Raw genomic sequence first — 26,763 nt, 5'->3', positions numbered from 1 at the left:
CATGCATTGACATGAGATTGGGTATGAGTAAAGGTCTAACACATGATGATCGTCCGTGTTGAGATCAAGTTATGATTATTTGGGCACGTGGATATCATCCGTGTGATGGAGAAGTTATGATTATAATTTGGACATGTGGAGATCGTTCGTATGGAATTTGTTTGATTTATGATAGTGCGTTGCGATCGTTCGCATAGACATGTGGATAAATATTTTCTTAATATAGTATATTTATGTAAGTTTACCACAAACAAATGGTAAACTACGATTGAATAAGTTGTACCCTCTTGAAAATAAATTTATATAAAATGCTATAACATCATAAGAAAAGTTCTATTTGGCGCGGGCTCATTGTAGTTATTACTCCCTCCGTCCGGTATTGTTTGTCATGTTGCGCTTTTCAAAAGTCAATTTGACTAATTTTCAAAGTTAAATTAGATCACATTAATTCGATATTTTAAACAAAGAAAAACTAGATATTCTAATACTATATGAAAAGTATTATAAATTACAATTTTTTTTGTATATTAATATAATGAGAAAAATATATCTTAAAATGTTAGTAAAATTTTTTATAGTTTGACTCTAAAAATAGAAATGATGACAAATAATATCGGACGGAGGGAGGGAGTACTATATTATAAATTGAAGTGAAGGAACAACTTCGAATGGAGTGAAAATGGCGATGGAAGAGAATGAACAAAGTGCAATGGCGCATGTTGTTTTCATACCATACGCCATGACGAGTCATTTTTTAGATATTTTAGGAAGAGAATGAACAAAGTGCAATGGCGCATGTTGTTTTCATACCATACGCCATGACGAGTCATTTTTTATATATTTTGTGATTAGAGATAACTAAACAATTCAATTTTTATTTTTATTTTGGAATTAAATGTCTTATTCGTTGAAACTTTGAGGGAAAAAAATTTCACATTAAAATTTGAGTTTGTATAAACCATCTAATTGTATTAACATAATATATTCATCTTTCATTGAATTTATGTGTTGTTGGAGATACATAGTAGGAAAGAATAAAATTGTAGTTCCAGCGTAGTCATCTCACTTAGCAAGAACGTCGGTGAAGATCGAAAGAACCTATAAATTAAAAAAGAAAACTATAATAATAATATTCATCATTTTTAAAACTAATCATTTAAATATATTCTTAATAAAATTTATTTGACGCTCATAATTAGTATTCACTAATTGATAAATATATAAACACGTTATATACATATCAACAGATTAATAATTAGTGCAACAGAAAATAAAAAAAATTAAAATTTAAATAAGGAAAGGGGTCAATTTGAATTAATAAAGAATAGTAAATAAATAAGAATAAACGGAGAAAAAGAAAAGAAAAAAGGGAGCAGACAAAAAATATATGTTGTTGGTGAGGTTTGATCTTGTTGTCGAGGTGGCAGAATCTCTACTTCACCAATTAAGCTATTCCACAATATGGATACTTAGTGGCAAACGTAATATTTACTCGATTATTATACATATATATATATACCGTAACATCTGCCCCTGATTGATCTGCTCCTCTTTAACCAAATAAATTATGTTTTGATTAATAACAAAAATAATAAATGATGAAAGAGCATATATTAAAGTAAAATAAAGTATGTAACTAAGTAATCAAACAAAATGTACAAAAGTAAAATTAAAAATTATCCTCTCTCAAGAGCTAAATTACTTTTATATAAAATAAAACTTGGTATCGAACAAAATTATATTTAACATATAAGTAAACAAATATTTATATATTATGATGAGAATTGTAATTCTAATGTCTGCAATTACTCTCAATGGAGTCCTGGTGTGATTTTTTTTGGCATAATATTTTCTCTTATTAGCAAGTTACTTCCCGTCAATATACCTGCTTGGGAATTATTTTAGGCAATGGATAAAAACCACTTATTTTTAAAGTAAAATTATTATTTGTCCCTTATAAATTTATAATTATAAAAATTCCTTAAACTGATACAATAATGTAAGCGCTGATACATTAATATGATGCGCGAGATACATTAGTCGTTAAGTAAGATAAATTACATTTTATACATGATACACTAATTTGATGTACATTTTATACATGATACACTAATCTGATGCACGAGATACACTAATTTGATGCACGAGACACATTAATCTGATGCACGAGATACATTAATCTGATCCGCGAGATATATTAATTTGATGCGTCAGTTACATTAATTTGATCCACTGATACATTAATCTGATGTGTGAAAATGAGGAATTTTGGGATTTGGAAAACTAATAGGGGATAATGGTAATATGAGAACTTAATGGTGCGATTTTTGTCATTTATCCATTATTTTACTACAGATTTAGCTCATTAAGTATGTTTGATTTTTAGGTCTCAATCTGAAACATTCAAATTCAGCCCATTAAGTTCATTCGTTTTATTTTTTTGAAAAAAATTCTTAATGGGTCTAAAGAGATTTGAACGAATCAAATCTGTAATTTTGAATGGTCATTTAACCATAGTTAATTAAGTTATGGATAATTTGATTATTTTTAATAATAATAGATCAAGTCTGAAATATTAAAATAGATTAATAGAAATTATTAATTTTAATACATAATTAATTTAGAAAAAAGAAAATAAAATGAAGGAAGAAACTAACATGTGTATCGACGGAACCTAGACAAAGAGGAACGGAGAACATGGCGTCATCAGGTGATTCAAACCTCTGTATTGTTGTATATATATAATGATACGTATCATATTTCTATTTTATTATTAGTATAGTTAATTATTAAAGAAAGAAATGATAAATAACTGGGTGAAAAGTTTGAGAAATTGTATTAGTGTGATAAATGTATCTATTATTAATAAAATTTGTATTATATCTGAATAATAAATTTTTCTTTGTAATATGTTATTAAAATTGTATTATAAATATTTTAAAAGTGATCAAATTTAAAAAAAATTATTGTTGCTCTAGATGATAAATATTTTCTTAATATAGTATATTTATGTAAGTTTGCCACAAATAAATGGTAAACGACAATTGAATAAGTTGTACCCTCTTGAAAATAAATTTATATAAAAATGCTATAACATCATAAGAAAAGTTCTATTTGGCGCGGGCTTGTTGTAGTTGTTACTCCATCCGTCCGATATTGTTTGTCATTATGCTTTTCAAAAGTCAATTCGATTAATTTTCAAAGTTAAACTAGGTCATATTAATTTGATATTTTAAACAAAAAAAATTAGATATTCTAAAAATATGTTATAAATTATAATTTTTTTTGCATATTAATATAATGAAAAAATATTGTTAAAATATTAATCAAAATTTATATAATTTAAATGTAAAAATGACAGATAATATGGGACGGAGAGAGAGGGAGTAGTATATTATAAATTGAAGTGAAGGAACAACTTCAAATGTAGTGAAAATGGCGATGGAAGAGAATGAACAAAGTGCAATGGCGCATGTTGTGTTCATACCATACGCCATGACGAGTCATATAACTCCATTGGTGCATATTGCTAGACTCTTGGCCTTCCATGGCCTCAAAGTTACTATCATTGCCCCTCAACATAATGCTCTTCTTTTTCAGTCCTCTGTCGATAGAGACTGTCTCTTTTCGGGCAGTAATATTACTGTCCGGACAATTCAATTTCCTTCAGAGGAAATTGGATTACCTGTGGGAATTGAAAACTTCATCGCAAGCCCTTCTATGGAAATAGTTGGCAAAGTTCACTATGGGTTTCTTCTGCTCCAAAAACCTATGGAGCAAATCATTCGGGAGCTCAACCCAAACTGCATAATTTCCGATATGTTCTTCCCTTGGACTGTCGATTTAGCTGAGGAGCTGCAAATTCCAAGATTCTCTTTTCAACCAGCCACTTTCATTCATCAATGTGCTTGGGTTTTCATCAGGGAATTAAAACTTTACGAGAATGTGGCGTCGGATTCTGAAAGTTTTTTGATTCCTGGATTGCCTCTGGACATCAACATGAAAGTGTCGGAGATTGAAGATTTTCTTAAAGGGGAAACTGAGTTCAGAAAGACAGTCGATGATGTTTTGCAAGCTGAGATACGTAGCCATGGTATTATTCATAACACTTGCTCTGAGCTGGAACCTGGCTTTGCCCAACTCTATGAAAAAGCTAGAGGAGTAAAAGGGTGGCATATAGGTCCACTTGCTCTGTTTATCAACAACTATGAAGCGCAAATTTCCAACAATTCATGTTGTGACCCTTGGAAAGGGTACGGTGATTGTTTCGATTGGCTTGAAAATCAACAATCTAACTCTGTTCTGTTTGTTTGCTTTGGAAGCATGATAAGGTTTTCGGACGATCAGCTTGAGGAAATGGCAGTTGGATTAAAGGCTGCAAACTGTCCAACTATTTGGGTTTTCAAGGAGCAGGACAAAAATGAAGAAGATGGTTTCTCTTCTAAACGTTTCAAAGAAATGAAAGGGGAAAATATGTTTATCATCGAAGGCTGGGCACCACAAGTATTAATCCTGAAACATGGAGCCATTGGTGGATTCTTAACTCATTGCGGTTGGAACTCTATACTTGAATCTCTAGCCGTAGGTGTTCCATTGATCACATGGCCACTTTTCTCAGACAATTTCTATACGGACAAGCTTTTGGAGAAACTTGGCCTTGCTATTGGAATTGGAGCACATGTGTGGAATCCAGGGTTCATATTATCATGTCCACCACTTTCAGGAGAGAAGATAGAGTTGGCTGTCAAGCGTTTGATGAATAATTCAGAGGAAAGTAGAAATATTAGAGAAAATGCCAAGTTGATGGCAAAGAAGCTCAAAATTGCCACGGAAGAAGGTGGTTCCTCTCATTCACAGCTCATGGGGTTGATTGACGAGATCAAGCGTTGTGCTTTCAAAAATGTTGGAATTCTACCCTCCTGAATTCTTTAAAGGAACACGTATTAACTACTTGTTTGTATCTGCTTGACGAACTTAACAATAATTATTTTGAACAACACTTTGTATTAATTGTAAAATTCAAGTAATACAAAGATTACAACTTCTTTAGCTCTTAAGGAATTATAAACTCTAACTCCTTCTAATCAAGACAAAAAACTACTCCCTAGTTTTCTATCTTTTCAATGCTTTTCAAGTACTCTAACTTGTCAAGCAAATCTACTACCTAGATTGTAAACAAACTCTTGAATACAATCTTACAACGTTAACACTCAACTCGCAGCACTCAAAAGATTTTAACAAAACTCTCTCAACTCTCTTGATCGTGTTTTGAAGCTCTCTCTTTGTAGGTGCGCAAGTTTTTCTGATCAAAATAGCTCTCTATTTATAGACCAGAAATTCAGCCAATCCTTGTACAAATCAACTTTGTATTTGTCTTCTACAAATCCTTGTTGACTTCTACTAATTCTTTTTCTCGAAACCTTATTGTACTCAAATTTGTTTTTAATAGTTTTCCTTAACCAAGTAAAACTACTATAAACACAAACGTACATATAAGTTTCCACACGTACGCCGCCACTAGCATACCTGCTGCAATATTTCACAGGAACATGTTGCACTACCTGTTCAATTCAATTTTGCCATATTCAAAATCTCAAGATTAACAAATTCCCCCTTTTTGACTATGGCAAATAATCAGCTTGCATTTGAATAGGTACACATCAATCAACATATAGAGCACACTTTAATATCATCCTACAAATCTTGCAGGCTGCTGCTTCCCCCTTTTGCCATTAGCCAAAAAAAACATTGAAACCCAAGTATATATGCATACTAGAATAGATCATCAAACAAAATCAGTAGTAACATCAAGAGTTAGACATCAAACCAAAATACATACAAAAATTAGTAATGTCTACTTCAGTCTTTAACTAGAAAAACCAAAAATTATAAGATAATGCATATATGGGGATTGATTAAACAGAGGGTGCCATGGATGTAGAAGAGTTTGAAGATCCCTTGGTTAGCAACCCCATGATGCTTTGTAGATGCCCGGAATTCACTGCTTGTTCTTGATGTAATGCAGCCTGAGTTTGAGAGAGTTCTTCCTTAATCCTGCAGTTCTCAGCAAGCAGTTCCTCACGTTCCAACTTATGAGCAGTCCTAACCTGTTCCATCTCTACTGAATGAGCCCTCTTTAGTGCTTCCATCTCCTTTTCTACAGCAGTAAGAGAGGCCCTCAACCTTTGAGTTTTCACATCAACCCTTTTTGGCGTACCAGGCATGTTCATGTAGTCCACCTTCCCCATGACATCAGAAATGGTTTGAATCTGCCACTTCTTTACAGGCACACCAAAATGTTCAAATACTTGTCCTAACCAAAATCCATAAGCCAAACCCCTTTGTTTCTTATCAACCTTAGACAAACTATGTATGTGACTCATTATTAGGATAGGCAAGTTTATTTGGGTCCTAGACAGTAGTAAGTCCATAAGTGTGAGATCCAAGTAACATGCTTCAGTCCTTTTTTGCTTTCTTGGAAGAAGAATTTTGTGCACTACATTAAACAGCATCTGATGTAAAGGTGACATACAACCCTTGTCAACACTAGAATATTCTGAAAGAGTAGGATCATTTGAGAATCGCCTACATATGTCAAGTTGAGAGGTGTTACCCTCTAAAGGAGGCCAATCCTTCTTGACATAGTGACCCCATCCCCTGTTAGGTATCCTGAGTATTGAAGACAAAGTCTCAGCAGTAAGTGTAAAAGAAATACCACACACAGTACTAGTGATTGACGAGGCAGTTCCTGTTGCATTAATATAAAATTCTCTGGTTTCTACTCTACCCATTTTACGCCTAAAGGATCCTTGAAGCATCAGTTCTGTCCATCCTTGTTCTTGTAAGATGATCACTAACTCATCCATCTCACCACCCCCAAAGCCAGAAATTACTCTCCCCCTAATCACACTCCTCTTCTTAAAGGCTAATACTCTTGCATGGTAATCATTATCATCTAAATCATGAAATTTTGATTTGGATGAATTTTTTCTCCGTTTCTGACTATTCACTGTATCTGCTACAAAGTTTAACGATGAAGAAGACTTACGCTTTCTTGTGCGAATTTTCTTAGTTGATTTAGCCAAAGTCTCTGCTTCTCGAGTGCGTTGTACAGATCTAGTTACTCGCATTGGTACCTTTGCCGGTAGACTAGAGTGAGATTCTTCTGGAGTTTCAGGAAGAATCGTAGCAGGAGGTTTGCAAGAAGATGAACTTCGTTTGGAACAAGTTCTGATTTTGGAAAGCATTTCAAGCAAGGTGATATTTTCATCATCAGAACTATTTTCTTGGTCCTGTGACGAAAACATTTGTTCCCCCTCACTTCGTGCACTCATATTTTCTAACCCTTGACTTCTCTCTTCCCCCTGAACTACTGCATCTTCCATAAGAGACCATCGAGTTACGCCGGTCAAATCAATGTAGAGAATAGCTGGTAGGGCGTGTAGGCTTTCTTGAGTATCAAAGGGAACTATGGCTAGTGAAAGATTGGAGGACATGGCCATTTTTTCTCAACAAACACAGTGTGGTTTTTGGGATTTCAAGGGTTTGAGAGAGAATGAAAACAATCGGAGAAGAAAGAGAAAAGGGAACTGCGTTTTAAGAGGAATTATAGGGAAGTGTAAGGGTTTTACTGAGAATGGGAACAGGTATGACTTGAAAGGTTTTCTGCAGGTTTTGAATTGGCGGTTGTGATTTGTGATGATGATTTATTTAAAATTATTTTTCATTTAATTTAATAAAGGAACGGAATCCAATGCATTTGTCTTATAATTTTTTGTCTATCTTAGTTAAGAAAAGTAGACATACCTTTTAAGCATGCATAAATGATTTTGAGTGTCCAATTCCTTCAGCTTTTATTTCTTTAATTTGTCTTCATCATTCCTAGCTCCAGCCTGTTCCTTTCAAAGTGTTCCCTTGCTAATGCTTTTGTAAAGATGTCCGCGATTTGTTCTTCCGTAGTACAAAAGTTCATAGAGATTAAACCCTTTTCCACATTGTCTCTAAGAAAGTGATGACGAATGTCAATGTGTTTAGTTCTCTTATGTTGCACCGGATTTTTTGCAATGTTGATAGCACTAGTATTATCGCAGAAAATTGGAACTTGTTCAATTTTGAGACCAAAATCACTAAGTTGTTGCTTAATCCACAGAAGTTGGGCACAACATGACGCAGCTGCTACGTACTCAGCCTCAGCAGTGGATAGTGCAACTGAGTTTTGTTTCTTTGATCCCCATGAAATAAGACATGATCCTAGAAAGTGAGCCATTCCTGTAGTGCTTTTTCTATCACCCAAGTATCCAGCATAGTCAGCATCCGCATACCCAACTAAATCAAAGTTGCTTCCTTTTGGGTACCAAAGTCCTAAATCAGAGGTTCCTTTTAGATATCTGAGAATTCTCTTGACTGCTTGAATATGTGATTCTTTAGGATTAGTTTGAAAGCGAGCACATAATCCTACACTAAACACAATGTCAGGTCGACTAGCAGTAAGATACAAAAGGGAGCCAATCATGCCTCTATACAATTTTTGTTCAACAGCAGAACCTGTTCCTTCAAGGTCCAACTTGGTGGCAGGAGCTATTGGAGTATCAATTGGTTTAGCATCATCCATTTTGAACCTTTTAAGCAATTCTTTGACATATTTTTGTTGATGAATCCATGTACCTCCAGGTGTTTGTTTTATTTGAAGCCCAAGAAAGTAGTTTAATTCACCCATCATACTCATTTCAAACTCATTGCTCATAAGATTTGCAAATTCTTTTGTGAGACTCTTATTTGTAGCTCCAAATATGATATCGTCAACATAGATTTGCACGATCAGGAGACCCTTTTCTTTATTCTTGAAGAAGAGTGTATTATCAATTTTTCCTCTTGAATATCCATGACTTAAAAGGAATTTTGACAATCTATCATACCATGCCCTTGGAGCTTGTTTTAACCCGTAGAGAGCTTTGTCAAGCTTATAGACATGATCAGGGTAGTCATTATTCTCGAAGCCAGGGGGTTGTTTAACAAAAACTTCTTCTTGTAATAGCCCATTCAAAAAGGCACTTTTGACATCCATCTGATACAATGTGAACTCCATGTGAGATGCGAAAGCTATAAGCAATCTGATTGCTTCTATTCTTGCCACGGGTGCAAAAGTTTCATCATAATCTATCCCTTCTTCTTGATTATATCCCTGAACAACCAACCTAGCTTTGTTTCTGATTATGGTACCATGTTCATCTAACTTGTTCCTAAACACCCATTTTGTTCCAATTATAGTTCTGTTTGAGGGCTTAGGTACTAGATGCCATACTTTACTTCTTTCAAATTGATGTAATTCTTCTTCCATGGCTATAATCCAATCTGCATCTTGAAGAGCTTCACTTATTTTCTTTGGTTCTACCATGGATAGGAATGCACTATGCGCGTAGTGATTCTTCATTCTTGATCGAGTGGTAATTCCTGAAGAAAGATCAGTGAGCAGATTTTCCAATGGGTGTGATCCTTGGTATTTGTACTCTTTTAGGATAGGAGTTGATCTTTCTTGTTCTTCATTATCATCTGACTGATTTTCATCTGTATCAACTCTTTCATCAGAATTCACTTGAGTTTCAGTTTCTTCTGTGTTTGTCTTAGTAGATGATTACACTAGGTACACCTGGACACTATTCCTTGCAGCAAAAGATGATGCATTTGAAGCTTTCTGTTCACTAATGAGAAAAATTCAAAGAAAATATGGGAAACAACTAAAGGCAATCAGATCAGATCATGGAACTGAATTTGAAAATTCAAAGTTTGCACAATATTGTGACCATCATGGGGTTGATCATAACTTCTCTGTAGAATTATTATTTTTTTTCAAGTAGCAACAAGTACAAAAAGTTTCCTTTTATAAAGGAGTTCAAAGCCAAGTGAAAGAAGGAAAACTAATTCCTATTTAAGGAAATCTATTTAAGGAAATTGTGCCTTCTTATTTATTTAAGGAAATTCTGTAGAAAAGAAGTCCAAGTAGAAGTCAACAAGGATTTGTAGAAGGCAAATACAAGTTGAATTATACAAGGATTTGTTGAAGTTTTGATCTATAAATAGGGAGCTATTTGCATCAAAAAAAAGTGCGCACTTACATAGAGAAGATCAAAACACGATCAAGAAGTTTGAAAGAGTTTTGAGATTTATTGAGAGTATAGCAATTTGTGAGGAAAAATTGTAAGATTGTATTCAAGAGTCTTGTTTACAATCTGAGTTTTGTGAGTAGGAGTTGTTCGACAAGTTGTAGAACTTTATTAACATTGGAAGATATAAAACCGGGGGGTTTTGTGTCTTTGGGTAGCTAGAAATTAGAGTTTATAATTTCATAGCTAGGAATTAGAGTTTATAATTCCTCTAGGAATTAGAGTTTATAATTTCTTAGGTTACATAGCTTTGTAATCTTTTGTTGAGACTTGAAATTTAATAAAGTGGAGTTAAATCCTACAGAGGTGTAGGTCGTGGTTTTTACCCTTGTGAGTTGGGGTTTTCCGTGATAAAATATTGTGTCATTATTTTATTTACTTCACAAAACGTAACTGCTGTAATTTCTCAAAGGAACATATATAATAAACCTGTTCCTAAGGCGAATTTGGGGGTCAGAATTCCAACAAAAAAATCCCCTTGATATTTTATGTTTTTATTAATAATTATCACTTCGAAATAAATTTGGCAAAGGATTATTATGTACGTTAACAATGTATGCTTTCTTAATTATCATTTAAATGCATGCTTTGCAGTTTGCATGCAATATTTTAAGCAAAATACAAGTCGCTTTTACTGTCAAATTCTCTTAAACATTATTATTATTATTATTATTATTATTATTATTATAACATAAATAGAATTCTTGTACTTTGCTCATTAATAGTCCAGTTTAAATAATCAAGTACAACCAGGGCACTGGTACACAACCAAAGTTTAATTGTACAAACTTTATAATTTCCGAAAATATCCTTTCACATATTGAGTTTTTATTTTTATATATATTATCTCCCGTTTTAATTACTCGTTCACTTTTGATTTAGCATACTTATTAAAAAAGAATTATTAATATAGTGAGTTTATTATTTTATCTTTATTAATTATGAAGTAAATGCATTAAAAATTTAAAATTTCTAAAAAAGTTTTACCTTTTTCAAACTAATCAATTGAGGGTATGATAAGTAAAAAGAAAGTGTCATTTCTTAATATATCAAAATAGACAAATATTTAGGAATAACTAAAAAAAAAGAAGAAAAGTGAACAAGTAATTAAAAGATAGGAAGAGAGTATTTTCTTTGCAAGCTTTAGGTATTTATTCTTAAAAATAAAATTTTCAGTTTATTTAGTTCAAAAATAAAACTTCCATTTTAAGTTATTAAAGTAACATAAATTTTATTACTAAAAGTTATCTACATTTTAATTAATACATAAAATATGGAGTAATTTTTAAGTGAGTAGTAAAATATTTAATTAAAAATATATAATTTAGTAGTGGAATGAACATTTAAGAGAAATCAAAATATAAATTGACATAAGAATTAGGAAAATAAATTCAACTTATAATGTATTTATAAATAAAAATTATATTTATAAAATGTAAATCTTTAATAGAAAAACGTATGGTCATAAGAACAACAAAATTAAGATTGTGAATGTTATTATATATGTTGTTAAAAATTATGTTAATATTGGTGAATGGACTATAAAAGAGAGTTTGAGGGATGGGGGAGGGGGAGGGTATTTTTATTATTATGCATACTTTATTCTAAGATAAGTTATCTTTGGATTATTATTCTACTCCAAGAAAAGATAATTTATCTCAATCTTTGCAATCAAAAAACAAAATAAAAATTGCTTAAAAATTATTCTAAAATTAATTCTTCCTATTCATTTTGTCATGTCAATTTATTATTTTAATAATAAAATTAATTAAGTAATTTATTGTATAAATATATAAATTGAGCGATATTATTGATATATAATAAAATTTAATAATTTTATTGAATAAATTTCAAAATTAAATAACGTTTTAAAATGTTAACTCCAATTTTGGAGTTGCGCTTGGAGGGCTACATGTGAAGCCCTTGGAATTTAATTCATTCAGGCATTTAATTCCATTTAGTTCAGTTCTCTCCATTATCGGATTCAGCGATATTATTTTTACCACAATTTAGTACTGTGTGCTAAATTTTTGACACTCCCGGCAGGGCCGGCTCTCTGTATTAAAAAATAAGGCGTTTGTTTTAGGCTTTTAAATTTTAGAGTTCTAAATTTTTGTTAAGAATAAATTATATTTTAAAATTTTATAGAAAAATTAATTATTTATGATAAAAAGAATAAGGTTATACCAAGTCATCAATTTTTTGAGTCAAATTTTATGATTCTAACTCTTTTCTTTATTTAATATTTATCAATTTATTACTTGTATCATTAATATATTATGTTAAAAATACATGTAATAATTGCCTCACTTAAAGATATTTTTCAATGTTGAGTTGATAAAATCTTACCTAAAATTAGTATTCAAAAAAATAATATTAAGTACTAATAATTTTCATCTTAATAGTGTAATTTTTTTTAATAAATACGTATATGAAGTACATTTATATTTTAGGCCGCGAATTGAAATTTTGCTTTAGATCCCCAATTACGTTGAGCCGCCCCTGACTCCCGATTTGGCCATGTGATATGGTATCATGATATGAAATTCTGCTATGGTATCATGATATGGAATCATAAAATGAAATTAGAAGTTTTGTTTGGAAATGTGATATGAAATTTTTGTGTTGTATATTTTCTCATAAACATAAAAATTCCATAAGTTGTAAAATTATTAAACTAGCCCCAATTATTTATTCAATCTTATCAAATAAAAAATTATAAAATCACATAGTAAATTTTTAAAAGGTATTAAATCTCCATTTAAGTAATTGTTTCATTTAGCTTTAATAAAAAAATTGAACATAAATTATAGTAAACTAATTTTTAATATAATCCTCCCACATAGTACAAACAATTTCCTCAAGTTAAACTTGCATTTCTCGATCATGTGGCTGAGAAGACGAAGCAACATTGTTACTTTGAGCCATTTGTTGGTCAATATAATCCGCAACTATATTTTTCATGTTTATAGACCATAAATATTTCATCACTTTAACAATCAGTTCGTATGAGTTAAAGTGACTATATGTTGGTGAAAATTATAAATTTTAAAAAGTAATAATGTGATTATAAATTTTATTTACATATGAATAAATAGTTAGTAGATATGATTGTGGGGTTGTTTTAACAAAATATAAACTTGTGGATCAGTTTTTGTATTAAAATATCTCAAATCATGATATATAATCAGCATGTAATTTCATATCATGCTTTTTGGACAATATGAAATCACATCTCAGAATATAAAATCATGAGATTAAATACTGTCCAAACGTTGATTTCATCTCACGACACTATATTGTGATATGATATTGCACGACCGCTACATTTCAAAATAAACATTTAGACTTTATGTTCTATAAAAGGGTAGTTGAAGTGCTGGGTACTTTACAGGGTGTTTCAATAATTTACAAAGAATTAAAATAATATTATTGGCTGAAAAGACATTTTATCGTAGCATGAATATCAATATTAGATGGAATTAACCATATTCTCCTTTGCTAGTGTAACAACCCTTATGGTCGTTTTGAGTACTAGAACTTTTATTTCATAAAATATTTTTTTCAATAAATTCTAAATAGGAGTTTTGGACTATTCGTAATTACAATTATGAAATTGAGGGGTAGTTTAAATAATTAATTTAGTTGGTGATTAAAGAAAATAACCTAACAATTAATCTTGAAACATCGAACAATTGGTGGATTATTATCTCATCGTGGTTGGAAACTTGGAACTCTGTACTTGAATCGCCTTTTTTCACAAAACTTTTACACCGACAAACTTTTCGAGATCAAGCAATGTGCTTTCAAGAATTCCTTTTGAAATTTAATTACTTAGAAATAAATTTGGCCAACATGAATGTAGCACAACATGAGTCTAATTTGTGATAAGAATTTCTGGTCCTTCCTTTGAGCCTCTATGCAATCCATTTTGTGGTATAAACACCAACAAACGCAAAAGGAGGTGAATTGTGTTAGGTAAGATTTTCAGTTTAACTGATGAATCATAACTTTGCGCTAAACAATCAGAAAGGGGAAAAAAAGAGACAATTTTGTTTCATTGAATGATTCGACGGAAGGCCTTATTATTGAAGAGAGATAAACATAGTAGGTCTGTCTAAACACTAGAGAATTACATAATGATGTTTAAGAAACCTTTAAGAAAGATACAACATCAATGACAACAGTGACGACAACAAAGACGAAGAATGATGATACGAGGAGTTGGCCCAGCACGCCTGCGTAGTTCATAGTAATAAAGACATGATTAGCTCCAACAATGAAGCCTACGAGGTTCAACACGGAAAATGCTATCAATGGCAGAGCAAGTATCCCTATTCCTTGGAAATCAAATTTGCCCTTCTCGTATTTCTTGAGCTTTTCCTTGTCAATTGCCTTGTCCGACAAATACAATTTCTCTCCTTGTGTTCCGACTATCTTGTCATATATAGCTTTCAATCCTCCTAACCATATTGCGCTAACTCCCATCATCATCAATGCCCTGTATTCCATCCACCACGTTTTAACTGATCCCCCTTCTGGAATTGACTCCGACATATTCTCCAAAATTGTCGATATGAAAGCAATCACATACACTGCAAACCATGGATCATGTACCTCAGGGTAGACTTGGAAGCCAAACAAAAGGCCAATAGAAGGAACACTAGCATACATAACCATTCCCCAAGAATAAAGAGTGAAATACATCAAATAGGCATAGCACATGCATTGGAGAGTTCTCATCCTACTACTCAAACCATAAGTGATGGGATTGAGATGTGATAGACCAGCTTGTGTAAGTGCAGCAACCCATTTTATGAGCTGTGATGAGAAACCTTGCATATCAACTGGGGCACAACCCAAGAAAGATGGCCTGTCTGGATACAAATAAGTAGATGTCCACCCTTTGCAGTGTAATAGATAACCAGTAAAAGTGCTCTCCAAATGACAATCGTATGAATAACCAATCTGCGTAACAAATATTAAGTCAATCCAAACAGACTCTTAAACAACAAATATGAAAAGTAAATAAATTATGACTTGCCTCTTGACCCCAATGTGTGCCATCCTCATATGCACAAGTAGCTAAGATCTTAGCTTCCTCTATGATATCTTCTGATATGACTTTATCTGCCTTAACATAACCATTTTTCTCCTCTAATGAAGCAAGGAACTTTTTACTCCTTCCAAAATGCTTTTCCGGTGAACTAAGATACGCCTCTGTCACCACCACCCAACAATTTTTACTAACCAACCAAATATTTCATAATAGAAAGTTGTTTTACTAAATTGATCTGTTTTGACTATTCATAATCATAAGGGTAATTTTGGAAGAAAATTATATAATTTTCTCTAGATTTGCAAAAATGAACCAGTGAAATATTAAATCTATTTTTTATTATAAATAAAAAGGAAAAGTATTATACTACTCTATTTTTACTTGTTCAATCTACTTCCTCTGTTGAAATAATATTTATTCAATATTAATTTTACACGCTTTTTAAAAAATTTATATAAATAGAAAAATAATTTTATTATATTACTCTTTAAATATAAAAAATATAGAAAAGATTCTTTTGGCCAAAATTTGTCTAAAATTGTATGTTACCTATGTTATTTTACTTTTTAAAATATTTTCACCCTTTTAATTTTAATACATGTCAATTAAAAATAGAAAAAAGATCAATATAATTTTTAAAAAAAAGGTTGACCAAGTTTTCTTATCATTTAGCATTATCCATTAAAATAATATCTGGAAAATTTATAATAAAAAATGACTATAATTAATTGTAAGATAAATTAAAACTAAATATAAAATTATCCATTATTTTCATAAATTGAACTGATAATATTGGCCATCCAAAATAATATCACGGACAATTACTAGTATTAGACCTAGAGAGTGTAAATAAATTTGTAACATACCTTTTACTCCTGGACTTGTGTATAACGCCTTCCTCTTGAGAAAATAACCAGTTCCAGATAACACTGGGCCTTGGATACCATCCATTCCATGCCATATTGTCTAAAAAATAAAAAAATAAAAAGTAAATTACCATAATCAACCTTAATGTAAAATCATTTCACTACTAAATTTAATTTAAAAGTAAGAAAAAAAAAATTTTAAAACCTTGTAAGCCTGTCTAATTTTGACATCATAAATATCGGACTTGCTGACATTGTAAAAGACTTGAGGGAACTGAACATAGGCTAAATCAGATGATAGCTTTGGATCAAGATGAAAACACATTGCTTTCCTAGCTGATATCGGATCATGACAGAAGAAATCACAATCTAACACCAGTACATAGGGGGCATTACTCATTATTCCAGAAACTCGAAGCTGCAATCACAAAATTAATTAAATATTATGTTAGAAAATTGTGTTGTACAGCTAGCTAGCTACGAGACACATGAATTTTAAAAATAATTAATTAATTCATACTAGAGCATTTGCAGATCCACCCTTGAAATGATGAAGACGGTTGAATCTTCTTTCACGGGATACATAAACTAGCAAGGGCATTTTCGTTAAATCATCGACACTCTTTTCGTTCTCCCTCTCGTTTATTACCTGCTCGCAAACACCGGCCATCAGAATGAAGATAAAAATTGAGAAAAATAGTATAGGCAGATCTTATCTAAAACTGCATTTTCGTTTACTGTTCAGAATACCTTAATAAGCGAAGCTCTGTCAGGCACTACGTTGCCATTGATTTTTCCAGATTCACCAGCATGTTCCACGTTCTGCTGGAACTCTTCATATTTCAACTGCAATTTATTTTTTTTACAGTTAATTCATCAGCAATAAATAAATAAAATAATGGATTCTTGACTTCTAATACAAAAAAAAAGGTAATTCATCCATACTTTAATTTCTTTCATTTCAGCAGCAAAATCATCATTCTTAAGAACACGGTCATCATCTCCTAACGGAGAAAAAAATGCTTTTGGGCATCTCGTTTTAATTCCATACTTTCTACAGAAAGGTAACCATAGCTTTGCAAACAAACATGCTTGTTCCATGGCGTACAAGGACAATGGACATCCTCCATCATCGGCCAGATACACAGCCAATTTATCGGTGGGATAATCAAGAGCCATTGCGGATATCACAGTGTTCATGACATCTACAATTGGCTCTTTCTTAGGATTGGCAGTGAACACCATTACGTCAATTGGCGGTAGATCGGAATCTTTGCAAGTAATGTTTTCAGGGAAAACATCTCGTTCAACGGGGCGCCAACGAGTTCCTTGTCCGAAGAACCACTTGAGAATGAAACTAAATTCACCAAAAGTGATGAGTAGCCAAGCAAGTGCTTGTAAACTGAGAATGTTTTCGAATTTAAACAAATTAGATACACGGTAGTATATTAATGCAAGCATGATTATTGAGTGGATGAACATGTGGAGTCGGTATACGGTGGTGATAGGTTGTGGAACAGTGCTTTTGTTGAGCTCCATGGTTTTTTTCATGGTGGTTTCTCTCTGCACTCCCTCTTCCCTCTCTTGCTCTTTCACCACACCTATATATGGCTTCAATATTTTTGGTTGCACTAAAAATAAAAAATACCAAAATGATCCTTAATGTATTTGATAATGCTTTATTTGGTCATTAATAGGTTTCAACTTATTGAAATGATTTTTAATGTATAACAATTAACCATTACGGTTCACAATCACTTCTGTTTTCACCAAGTAATAAATATTTTATTCGTTTTAATTTAGTTATATTTTTTAATTTGATACAATATTTTAAAAATGATTTTTAAAATTTAAAATAATTAGTAAATATTTGTATGGTAATAAATTATTTAATTAAAAGTATAAAAAAAAATTAAATTATTTTTTATTATAATAATATAATATTCTTTTTTAGACGAACTACCAAGAAAAAGGTATAGGTAAATTCAACCAAGAGAGCATGAGTTGATGGGTTGCTTGGTAGTTGGATGAAAAATATGTTATTTATATAATATTTTTTTATAAACTAGTATAATGTTTGGTAGGTAAAGAAGAAATGAGTTATATATTTATAAAAATTAATATGATATTTGGTTGATAATTTAGATATCGCATAATTGATACATATATAGGTTATGAAAATATATACGTACTATTTTATATCTGATACAAGATGAAATAATAAATACATGTGTAGTCACATAAATGATTAATCTCTACATAACTAATATTTGCTTAAAATAATGTATAGATTCATTAATAACTATCTCTACATTACTTATATAATTCTAACCAAGCTACCAAACCATCTCTGAGCCTATTAATCTATGTATCCCAATTTAAATGATACTTTTTGGATTTTTAGATTTAATTTATTTATTTTTATCTTTGATCGTAAGTTCTTCATACTTATTTTAAATATTTTGAATTGTCAATTATTATATTTTTTTAATAATTTGATAGCAGCTTCAAATATATTAATTTTAATTTAAAAAACACGAATATTTCATATCAAAACTTGAATTTTTTATAATTTTCAAATATTAAACTTGGCTCAAATAATAATTTTTTTTAGTATTTATAAACTTGGGATATTTGATAAATACATTTGCCAAGCTATATAATCAAACACCATTTTCTAATTTATTTTTCAAGTTTTTTTCAAATATTATTGGGACCAAACGGATCCTTAATCTATTTGATTTTCGAAATTTTTATTAAGTCCTACTATGCCACATTGAGACATGACAATATAAATATTTGAAGGAAAAAATGAAATGGTGTGAGTGACTCCTAAAAATAAATATGACAACATTTGGCTACAACTTTTACAAACTCTCTGGTTTAAACCCTGAAGTATAAATTAATGTCATATTCTAACCCGTCGGACAAAATATCTTAACCTTTATCACTGAAACGTGTCAGAATTTTTAAATTCAACTACAACGCTCGTATGAGTGAACATGTTCTAAATTATACGCTTTTGAATTGTCATTTTTATTAAGAAAATAATAATTAATATAATAAATATATTATTTTATTTTTATCAAGTATGAAGTGAATAAAATAAAAAATTAAAATTTACAAAAAGTAATATGTTTTTCAAAATAATTATTGAGGACATAGGTAAAAAATGTCCACTCTTAGAGCCTGTTTGGCTCAGCTTAAAAGCTGGTCAAACTGACTTAAAAGCTGATTTTTGACTTATTTAGCTGTTTGACAATATTCAAGATAACTTATTTTAAGTTAAAAAAAACTTATTTTAAGCCAAAAGTTAAAAGCTGGGGTAGGGGTGCTTTTTTTTTTTAGCTTATAAGCTGTTTTAAGTTGACCACATTTTTATCTTTTTGCCTTTAGTATTTTAATATAATCTCCAAATTACCCACATAACCCTAACATCTCTTTCTTCCATTTTTCCCTTTTCACGTTTGGCATAGCAACTTCAGCACTTTTATCCAAACACATAACTGCTTATTTTAAAAATAAGTTTCAGCACTTTCAAAAGTACTTTTTTAAAGCTGCTTTTATTAAGCCCATCCAAACAGGCCCTTAGTTTGTCAAATAGAGAAATAATTTGGGATAATTAAAAAAAAAGTGAACAAGTAATTATATACAGATGAAGTATTAACTATCACAATTTTAGATTTTATGTTTCTTAAAAATTTAGGTAAATTTATTATTGTATCCTTGTTTATTGTACTATTAAAGTCAAATATTCAATCAATGAAAATGAATTGATTTATTTTGATTAGTTAATTAGATCAATGAATATGAATTATTTACTTAACTTTTTATATATTTTCAAGTCTAATAATTCTTAAGTGTTAGAATGATAAAGATTTTGATAATTGACAAATACAGAAACAGATGAAAGAAACAGGTTGTACAGACGTGTTCCTTACAAAACGAATCCGACTTGGATAAGGAGAACGTCAACCACGTGAATTAGAAGTTATAAAGCTGTGGAATTATTATTTTTTTCGACAAGCAACAAGTACAAAAAGTTTCCTTTTATAAAGGAGTTCAAAGCCAAGTGAAAGAAGGAAAACTAATTCCTATTTAAGGAAATCTATTTAAGGAAATTGTGTTTTCTTATTTATTTAAGGAAATTCTGTGGAAAAGGAGTCCAAGTAGAAGTCAACAAGGATTTGTAGAAGGCAAATACAAGTTGAATTATACAAGGATTTTTTGAAGTTTTGATCTATAAATAGGGAGCTATTTGCATCAAAGAAATTGCGCACTTACATAGATAGAAGATCAAAACACGATCAAGAAGTTTGAAAGAGTTTTGAGATTTATTGGGAGTATAGCAATTTGTGAGGAAAAATTGTAAGATTGTATTCAAGAGTCTTGTTTACAATCTGAGTTTTGTGAGTAGGAGTTGTTCGACAAGTTGTAGAACTTGAAGAACATTGGAAGATATAAAACCGGGGGGTTTTGTGTCTTTGGCTAGCTAGAAATTAGAGTTTATAATTTCTTAGCTAGGAATTAGAGTTTATAATTCCTTAGGTTACATAGCTTTGTAATCTTTTGTTGAGACTTGAAATTTAATAAAGTGGAGTTAAATCCTACAGAGGTGTAGGTCGTGGTTTTTACCCTTGTGAGTTGGGGTTTTCCGCGATAAAATATTGTGTCATTATTTTATTTACTTCACAAAATGTAACTGTTGTAATTTCTCAAAGGAACATATAGAATAAACCTGTTCCTAAGGAGAATTTGGGGATTAGAATTCCAACAATTGGTATCAGAGCAGGTTATCTTTGAAGAGTCTAACAACTCAAGATAAGATCATAATGAATTCTGCACCTCCTCTTGGGCATGGTCAAGGGCAACACATCAACAGACCACCATTATTTAATGGAGAATACTACTCTTGGTGGAAGACAAGAATGGAAGATTTCATTCAAGCTGAAGATTACGAACTATGGGTTAGAATTACTAATGGACCATTAATTCCTACTATTACTGATAGTGAAGGGAATAAGGTACCTAAACCTATAGAAAAGTATGGAGAAACCGATTACAAGATGTTGGGAAAGAATGCAAAAGCTAAGTGCATTCGGGTATGTGGATTAGGACCTGATGAGTTTAACCGCATCTCTAGTTGTACCTCTGCAAAACAAATATGGGACACTTTAAAAAACGCTCACGAAGGTACAACTCAAGTTCGTAAATTCAGAATTGCCAGACTTTGTTCTGAATATGAAGCCTTCAAGATGAAACCCGGAGAATCACTTCAAGATATGATCACCAGATTTACCACTGTTGTAAATGAGTTAATATCCTTGGGCAAAGTATACACCACTGAGGAACAGGTAGACAAAGTACTAAGGACTCTGCCTAGATCATGGGAAATAAAAGTTACTGCAATCAGAGAAGGCAAAGATCTAACCAATATGACTTTGGATGAATTAGTAGGAAATCTCAAAACTTATGAGAAGAATGTTGACAAAAGAGGTGAAGGAAAAAAAGAGAAAAATCTTGGATTTAAAGCAACTGAAAGTGATGAATCTGACATAGATGATGATGATCTTGCTCTGATAAGTAAGAACTTCAAGAAACTCTTAAAAAGGGGATTAAACGCTAGCAAGAAATCACCACCCAAAAAAGAAATAAATCTTGAGAGACTACAGAGGGAGGCTGCTTCAAGTGTGGTGAGACAGATCATCAGATCAAAGATTGCCCAATGTGGGAATTAGAATGGAAAAAGGAAAAAACTGAAAAAGAAAGGAAGGAACTCTTTAATAAAAAGAAAAACAAAGAAAAAGAACAAGCAATGTATGCAGCTTGGGGAACAGGTTCTTCAGACATGTATGAAGAAGATGATGAGGACATTGCTTTGATGGCGATAGAAGAATCAGATGCTGAACCTGAATCAGACTCTGAAGAAACAGAGGTAAATCTTCTTAACCTAAAAGATAAACTAGTAAAGTTCTCTAAGAAAAAACTTTTATTCTTATTACTTGCTTCCATAGACACAATTCAAGAACTTGTTAACACCAAGAGCCAACTACTTGCTTCTTTATCTAGCTTAAAGTTTGACCACATTGATCTTAATAAGAACAAACATGACCTTCAAGGGAAAATCAAGCAACTTGAATCTCACAATCTGGAACTAAGAACTGAGAATCTAAAATTAAAAGTTCTTGGTAAAGAAAGAGGGAGTGAACTGCCTGACCAAACACTTGAGGTCGACAAACTCAAAAATGTTTTAAAACTAGAAAAGGAAAACTCTAGAAGAATAAATCTTGAATTAACTAGGATGAGAAGTGATCTGGAAAGAGCAAATAAGTGGATAAAATCCTCCATGATAGTAACCCATCTAGGTAACAATAATAGGAACATTAAAACTGGAATAGGATATGAACAATCCATAAATGGGAATCCTATGTTTTGTATTACTTGTGGTATCTCAGGTCACTCTAAACAATATTGTGCTAAATACAAAGCTAGTGCAGAAAATAATGCAAGAGGAACTTATAAAACTGTTCAAAGGAACAGGTATACTTAGAGGAAAAATAATCTGTCCAAGTGGGCTTATAGAGATCTTATTCATCCTTTTTGTCAATACAAAGGACCCAATCTAGTCTGGGTTCCTAAATCTAACATTTGAATTTGCAGGAAAAGTGAGAGGAAGCAAACAACATTCAACAATTGAACATGTTGTTTCAGATGCATGATTGTAACTTAAAAAAAATCCTCTCACTTGAAGAAAAAAAAAAGGAAGAAGAATGGATGAATAACATTAACTGAATTTTTTTTTGAAAAAAATTGTTGAAAAAAAATGGAGAAAGACTGAAGAAGCATGTTGAAGGAAACAGGTTCAACCTATGCAGTATCTAACAATTATGCGCACTATGATGATCAATCAATCAAAAATATGATCAGCCAAGGAAAACACTTTCAAAAGGAACAATTTGAAACTTGGGGATGATTAAGGTTACATAAGTATCCAAAAATGGCTAATGAACATTGCGCATATTGCCCTCTAATATTGAATTCTATGCTCAGTTTTGTATATTAAGTTGTATGTCTCTATACCACTTTTAAAATCATGCTACTCATGCACTATAACATTGTATTTGCATCTAGCACAGGAGATAGACTTGGTAAAATTGAAGCAAAATTCAGCATTATCCAGAGATCTAAGGTATGTGCACTACAATTATTCATGATTAAATATAAAGTCAATGCACTTGAACCTATTTCTTCCACTTGTCCCAAAAGATATCCATGCCCTAAATACTACCAAACCAAATATCTTCTTAAAAAGCCTTATCCCAATGTGATGGTCTGTGGTTGAGATGAATTTGATGGAGGACACCTCTACTTGGGGCCTTATAAATACAGATTAAGAAAGTAGAGTGTGCTGGTTCTTAGGGGGAATATTTTGTATTGAGTAAAGTCTTGGAGGATTTACATTGTGAGGGGGAATATTTTGGAGACCCTATACTTAAACAAAGTTCACTTGTTAGGATCAACTTGGGTGCATCTAGTAAAAGGGAATCGATGAGAGATACATCTGTCGAACCTAGTTCTTCTATTGGGAACCATATAAACTGGGATTTCGAATTGATATAAAATAAAATAAAATTTATAGTTGGTGCTGCAGTTGATAGTACACGTCCAAGGAACATATTGAGAGAACATGTTCCTTTACAAGTGATATTCAAGAAAATTTGTTCCTCTTACTGACTCTATTGAAATTAAAGATGAGTGAACTATTGTTTCTACAGAAAGAACATGATTGATTGAACAAGTTCCTTAAAAGTGAAAAAAAAGGATTGAGCGTGCATAGACCAAGGTTAACTTTGAAATTGAGAAGGCTGCTAATTTTGTTAATCCAAAAGATATTTTTGCTGCTGAAAATGACTTTTATTTATCCACTCATCTTTTGATATTACCTAACCACTCTAGCCTTTGACTTCCAAATTTTTTTCCCATCACAAGTGCTTGATTCTATGTTTAATTTTGATTACATTTGTGGTGTATATGCTTTTTGATTAATGCTAATGTTGGGTTTGAGTTTCATGTTAATGTCTATCTCCTATGTTTATGGTAATGCTTTGTTTAGCTCATTGGGTTCTTGATTTTTAAGTGTTTGTGTAAGTGATAGCCCCAATGACCATGAGTATAGAATTTGCCTAATGTCAAAAGGGGGAAGCAGTTGCATATGAATTATGTGTACCTATTCAATGCAAGCAGATAAAATTTGTCATAGTCAAAAAGGGGGAATTTGTTAAAATATTGTTGTTTTGAAGTATGGCAAAGTTAAGGAGTTGTAGTAGTAACATGGCAAAAGAAGGAAGATGTGTGTCTTATTTGCTGAGCATCATCAAAAAGGGGGAATTTGTTAGAATGATAAAGATTTTGATAATTGAAAAATACAGAAACAGATGAAAGAAACAGGTTGTACAGACGTGTTCCTTACAAAACGAATCCGACTTGGATAAAGAGAACGTCAACCACGTGAATTAGAAGTTATAAAGCTGTGGAATTATTTTTTTTTCGACAAGCAACAAGTACAAAAAGTTTCCTTTTATAAAGGAGTTCAAAGCCAAGTGAAAGAAGGAAAACTAATTCCTATTTAAGGAAATCTATTTAAGGAAATTGTGTTTTCTTATTTATTTAAGGAAATTATGTGGAAAAGGAGTCCAAGTAGAAGTCAACAAGGATTTGTAGAAGGCAAATACAAGTTGAATTATACAAGGATTTTTTGAAGTTTTGATCTATAAATAGGGAGCTATTTGCATCAAAAAAATTGCGCACTTACATAGATAGAAGATCAAAACACGATCAAGAAGTTTGAAAGAGCTTTGAGATTTATTGGGAGTGTAGCAATTTGTGAGGAAAAATTGTAAGATTGTATTCAAGAGTCTTGTTTACAATCTGAGTTTTGTGAGTAGGAGTTGTTCGACAAGTTGTAGAACTTGAAGAACATTGGAAGATATAAAACCGGGGGGTTTTGTGTCTTTGGGTAGCGAGAAATTAGAGTTTATAATTTCTTAGCTAGGAATTAGAGTTTATAATTCCTTAGGTTACATAGCTTTGTAATCTTTTGTTGAGACTTGAAATTTAATAAAGTGGAGTTAAATCCTACAGAGGTGTAGGTCGTGGTTTTTACCCTTGTGAGTTGGGGTTTTCCGCGATAAAATATTGTGTCATTATTTTATTTACTTCACAAAACGTAACTGTTGTAATTTCTCAAAGGGACATATAGAATAAACCTGTTCCTAAGGCGAATTTGAGGATCAGAATTTCAACATTAAGGATAAAATAAAATTATAATATTATTTACTCATTAATTTTATAAAACAATAAATATTAAAAATTTGTCCGTTTAAAAAGATTATTATTATTATAATTAAAAATAGTTTATTTTTTTAGAAAATATGTAATTTTTCACGAAATAACTTTCAGCACTCATAACTATCTATAAATATTATGTATTATAAAAATGATAAATGTCAACTATAAAGATCTTTTTTAGTGATACAAAGTTGAAATATACATGTATTCGTTGATATAACATTGATACAAATGTTAGCAATCAATTAGACAAATACAAAATGTAAAACTTGATATAATATTGAATAATTGTATTCTAACATTGATATAATTATATTCATTGATACAACAGTGATATAATTATTTTCGCCGATAAAATTTATTCATTTATACAAATCGTTTTCGAATACACAATATACATACTAGTTATATATAAATATGTATCGAGCAAATATACAAGTACAATTCATTTGTTTTGTCTTTATGCCCTATATCTCGCTGATCTCTTTTATCCCTCTCTTAATCTCCCTCGACTCTCTTTCACTTCTAACATGTAGCTACAGAGTGAAGCAAGCTATAGTTATTTTGCATGATTATGTTTTTAGTCTTAGCAATCTTTGCAATTTTCTCTAGTATAATTTTGAATAAAGATTGTATAACAATGTAAAAAAAATTTTAAGGAACATTTAATCATGTGAGATGAAATTATGTTTTGAAATTATGAAAGGAAATCACATGAGATGAAGTGGAAGTTTTTTTTTGGGCTTTTGGCAAGTAATTTCAACTTTTAAGTTGTATTTTTTACTCATAAAAAGAATCATAAGTTTTGAAAACTATCAAAATGCTCCAATTACTTGTACAATGTTATTGAATAAACAAAAGTATAATATACTTTCACAAAGACATTCTTAAAAATACGACATTATTCATAGTACTTTAGTTTAATTAAAAAGTAATATCTAACATGACTTGTATTTCTCTTTGATATAATTGTTATACTGTAACGACCTGTTTAGTCGTTTGGAGCAGCAGAGTTAATTTCTGGAAATCACTGACTGGGTCGACGGATACCACGACGGACCGTCATGGGCGCGACGGACCGTCGAGGGTGTCTCGTTCCAAAACACTTAGAATTTAGAAATTTGGGTACTGAGATCGACTCTCTGAACTTCGCGACGAAATGGCAGGACGGACCGTCACACACCCTTTAGTGAAATTTAGTCTCTGAACTTTGTGACGGACATGCAGGACGGGCCGTCACAGGCTGCGTGACCCTGACTGGGTCGGATTTCTGTTAAATATTTTAAGGGGCGTTTTGGACTATTCCTGCTTATAATTATAAAGTTAGTGG

The 26,763-nt window shown here is 31.5% G+C and overlaps 2 protein-coding genes across 4 annotated transcripts; one reads left to right on the top strand and one right to left on the bottom strand.

Annotated features, from left to right (window-relative positions):
* The first annotated feature begins 772 nt into the window (after nt 1-772).
* LOC107024582 (UDP-glucose flavonoid 3-O-glucosyltransferase 7-like) lies at nt 773-10,785 on the top strand. Of its 3 annotated transcripts, none has more exons than XM_027918231.1 (2): nt 773-797; nt 3,475-5,057. In XM_027918231.1, exons 1-2 carry the CDS (start codon nt 789-791, stop codon nt 4,921-4,923), a joined length of 1,458 nt encoding a protein of 485 aa, XP_027774032.1. In that variant the 5' UTR covers nt 773-788; the 3' UTR covers nt 4,924-5,057. The 3 variants fall into 3 exon arrangements, with proteins under 3 accessions (XP_027774032.1, XP_015081057.1, XP_027774031.1); XM_027918230.1 differs by lacking the exon at nt 773-797 and adding an exon at nt 10,632-10,785 and having other exon boundaries at nt 3,387-4,900; XM_015225571.2 differs by lacking the exon at nt 773-797 and having other exon boundaries at nt 3,386-5,057.
* Nucleotides 10,786-14,188: 3,403 nt separating this feature from the next.
* Nucleotides 14,189-17,685, bottom strand: LOC107025912 (cellulose synthase-like protein G1). Its single transcript, XM_015226696.2, has 7 exons — nt 17,031-17,685; nt 16,836-16,931; nt 16,606-16,734; nt 16,291-16,503; nt 16,086-16,185; nt 15,205-15,380; nt 14,189-15,128 (listed from the first exon to the last, which is right to left on the bottom strand). The coding sequence occupies exons 1-7, from the start codon at nt 17,634-17,636 to the stop codon at nt 14,307-14,309; spliced, it is 2,142 nt and encodes a 713-aa protein (XP_015082182.1). The 5' UTR covers nt 17,637-17,685; the 3' UTR covers nt 14,189-14,306.
* Nucleotides 17,686-26,763: the final 9,078 nt, after the last annotated feature.

The sequence above is a fragment of the Solanum pennellii genome, chromosome 7, assembly GCF_001406875.1.
Source record: "Solanum pennellii chromosome 7, SPENNV200".
Lineage (NCBI taxonomy): Eukaryota > Viridiplantae > Streptophyta > Magnoliopsida > Solanales > Solanaceae > Solanum > Solanum pennellii.
This window is presented reverse-complemented; position numbering and strand designations above follow the sequence as displayed.

What these genes read in the sequence shown, in the direction of transcription:
- LOC107025912 (XM_015226696.2), bottom strand. Translation starts at nt 17,636, where the DNA reads ATGAAAAAAACCATGGAGCTCAACAAAAGCACTGTTCCACAACCTATC. An exon ending in CTGAAATGAAAGAAATTAAA is followed by an intron (nt 16,932 to 17,030) that starts GTATGGATGAAT and finishes AATAAATTGCAG; the next exon opens with TTGAAATATGAAGAGTTCCA. An exon ending in CACAAGTCCAGGAGTAAAAG is followed by an intron (nt 15,381 to 16,085) that starts GTATGTTACAAA and finishes TGGTGGTGACAG; the next exon opens with AGGCGTATCTTAGTTCACCG.
- LOC107024582 (XM_015225571.2), top strand. Translation starts at nt 3,436, where the DNA reads ATGGCGATGGAAGAGAATGAACAAAGTGCAATGGCGCATGTTGTGTTC.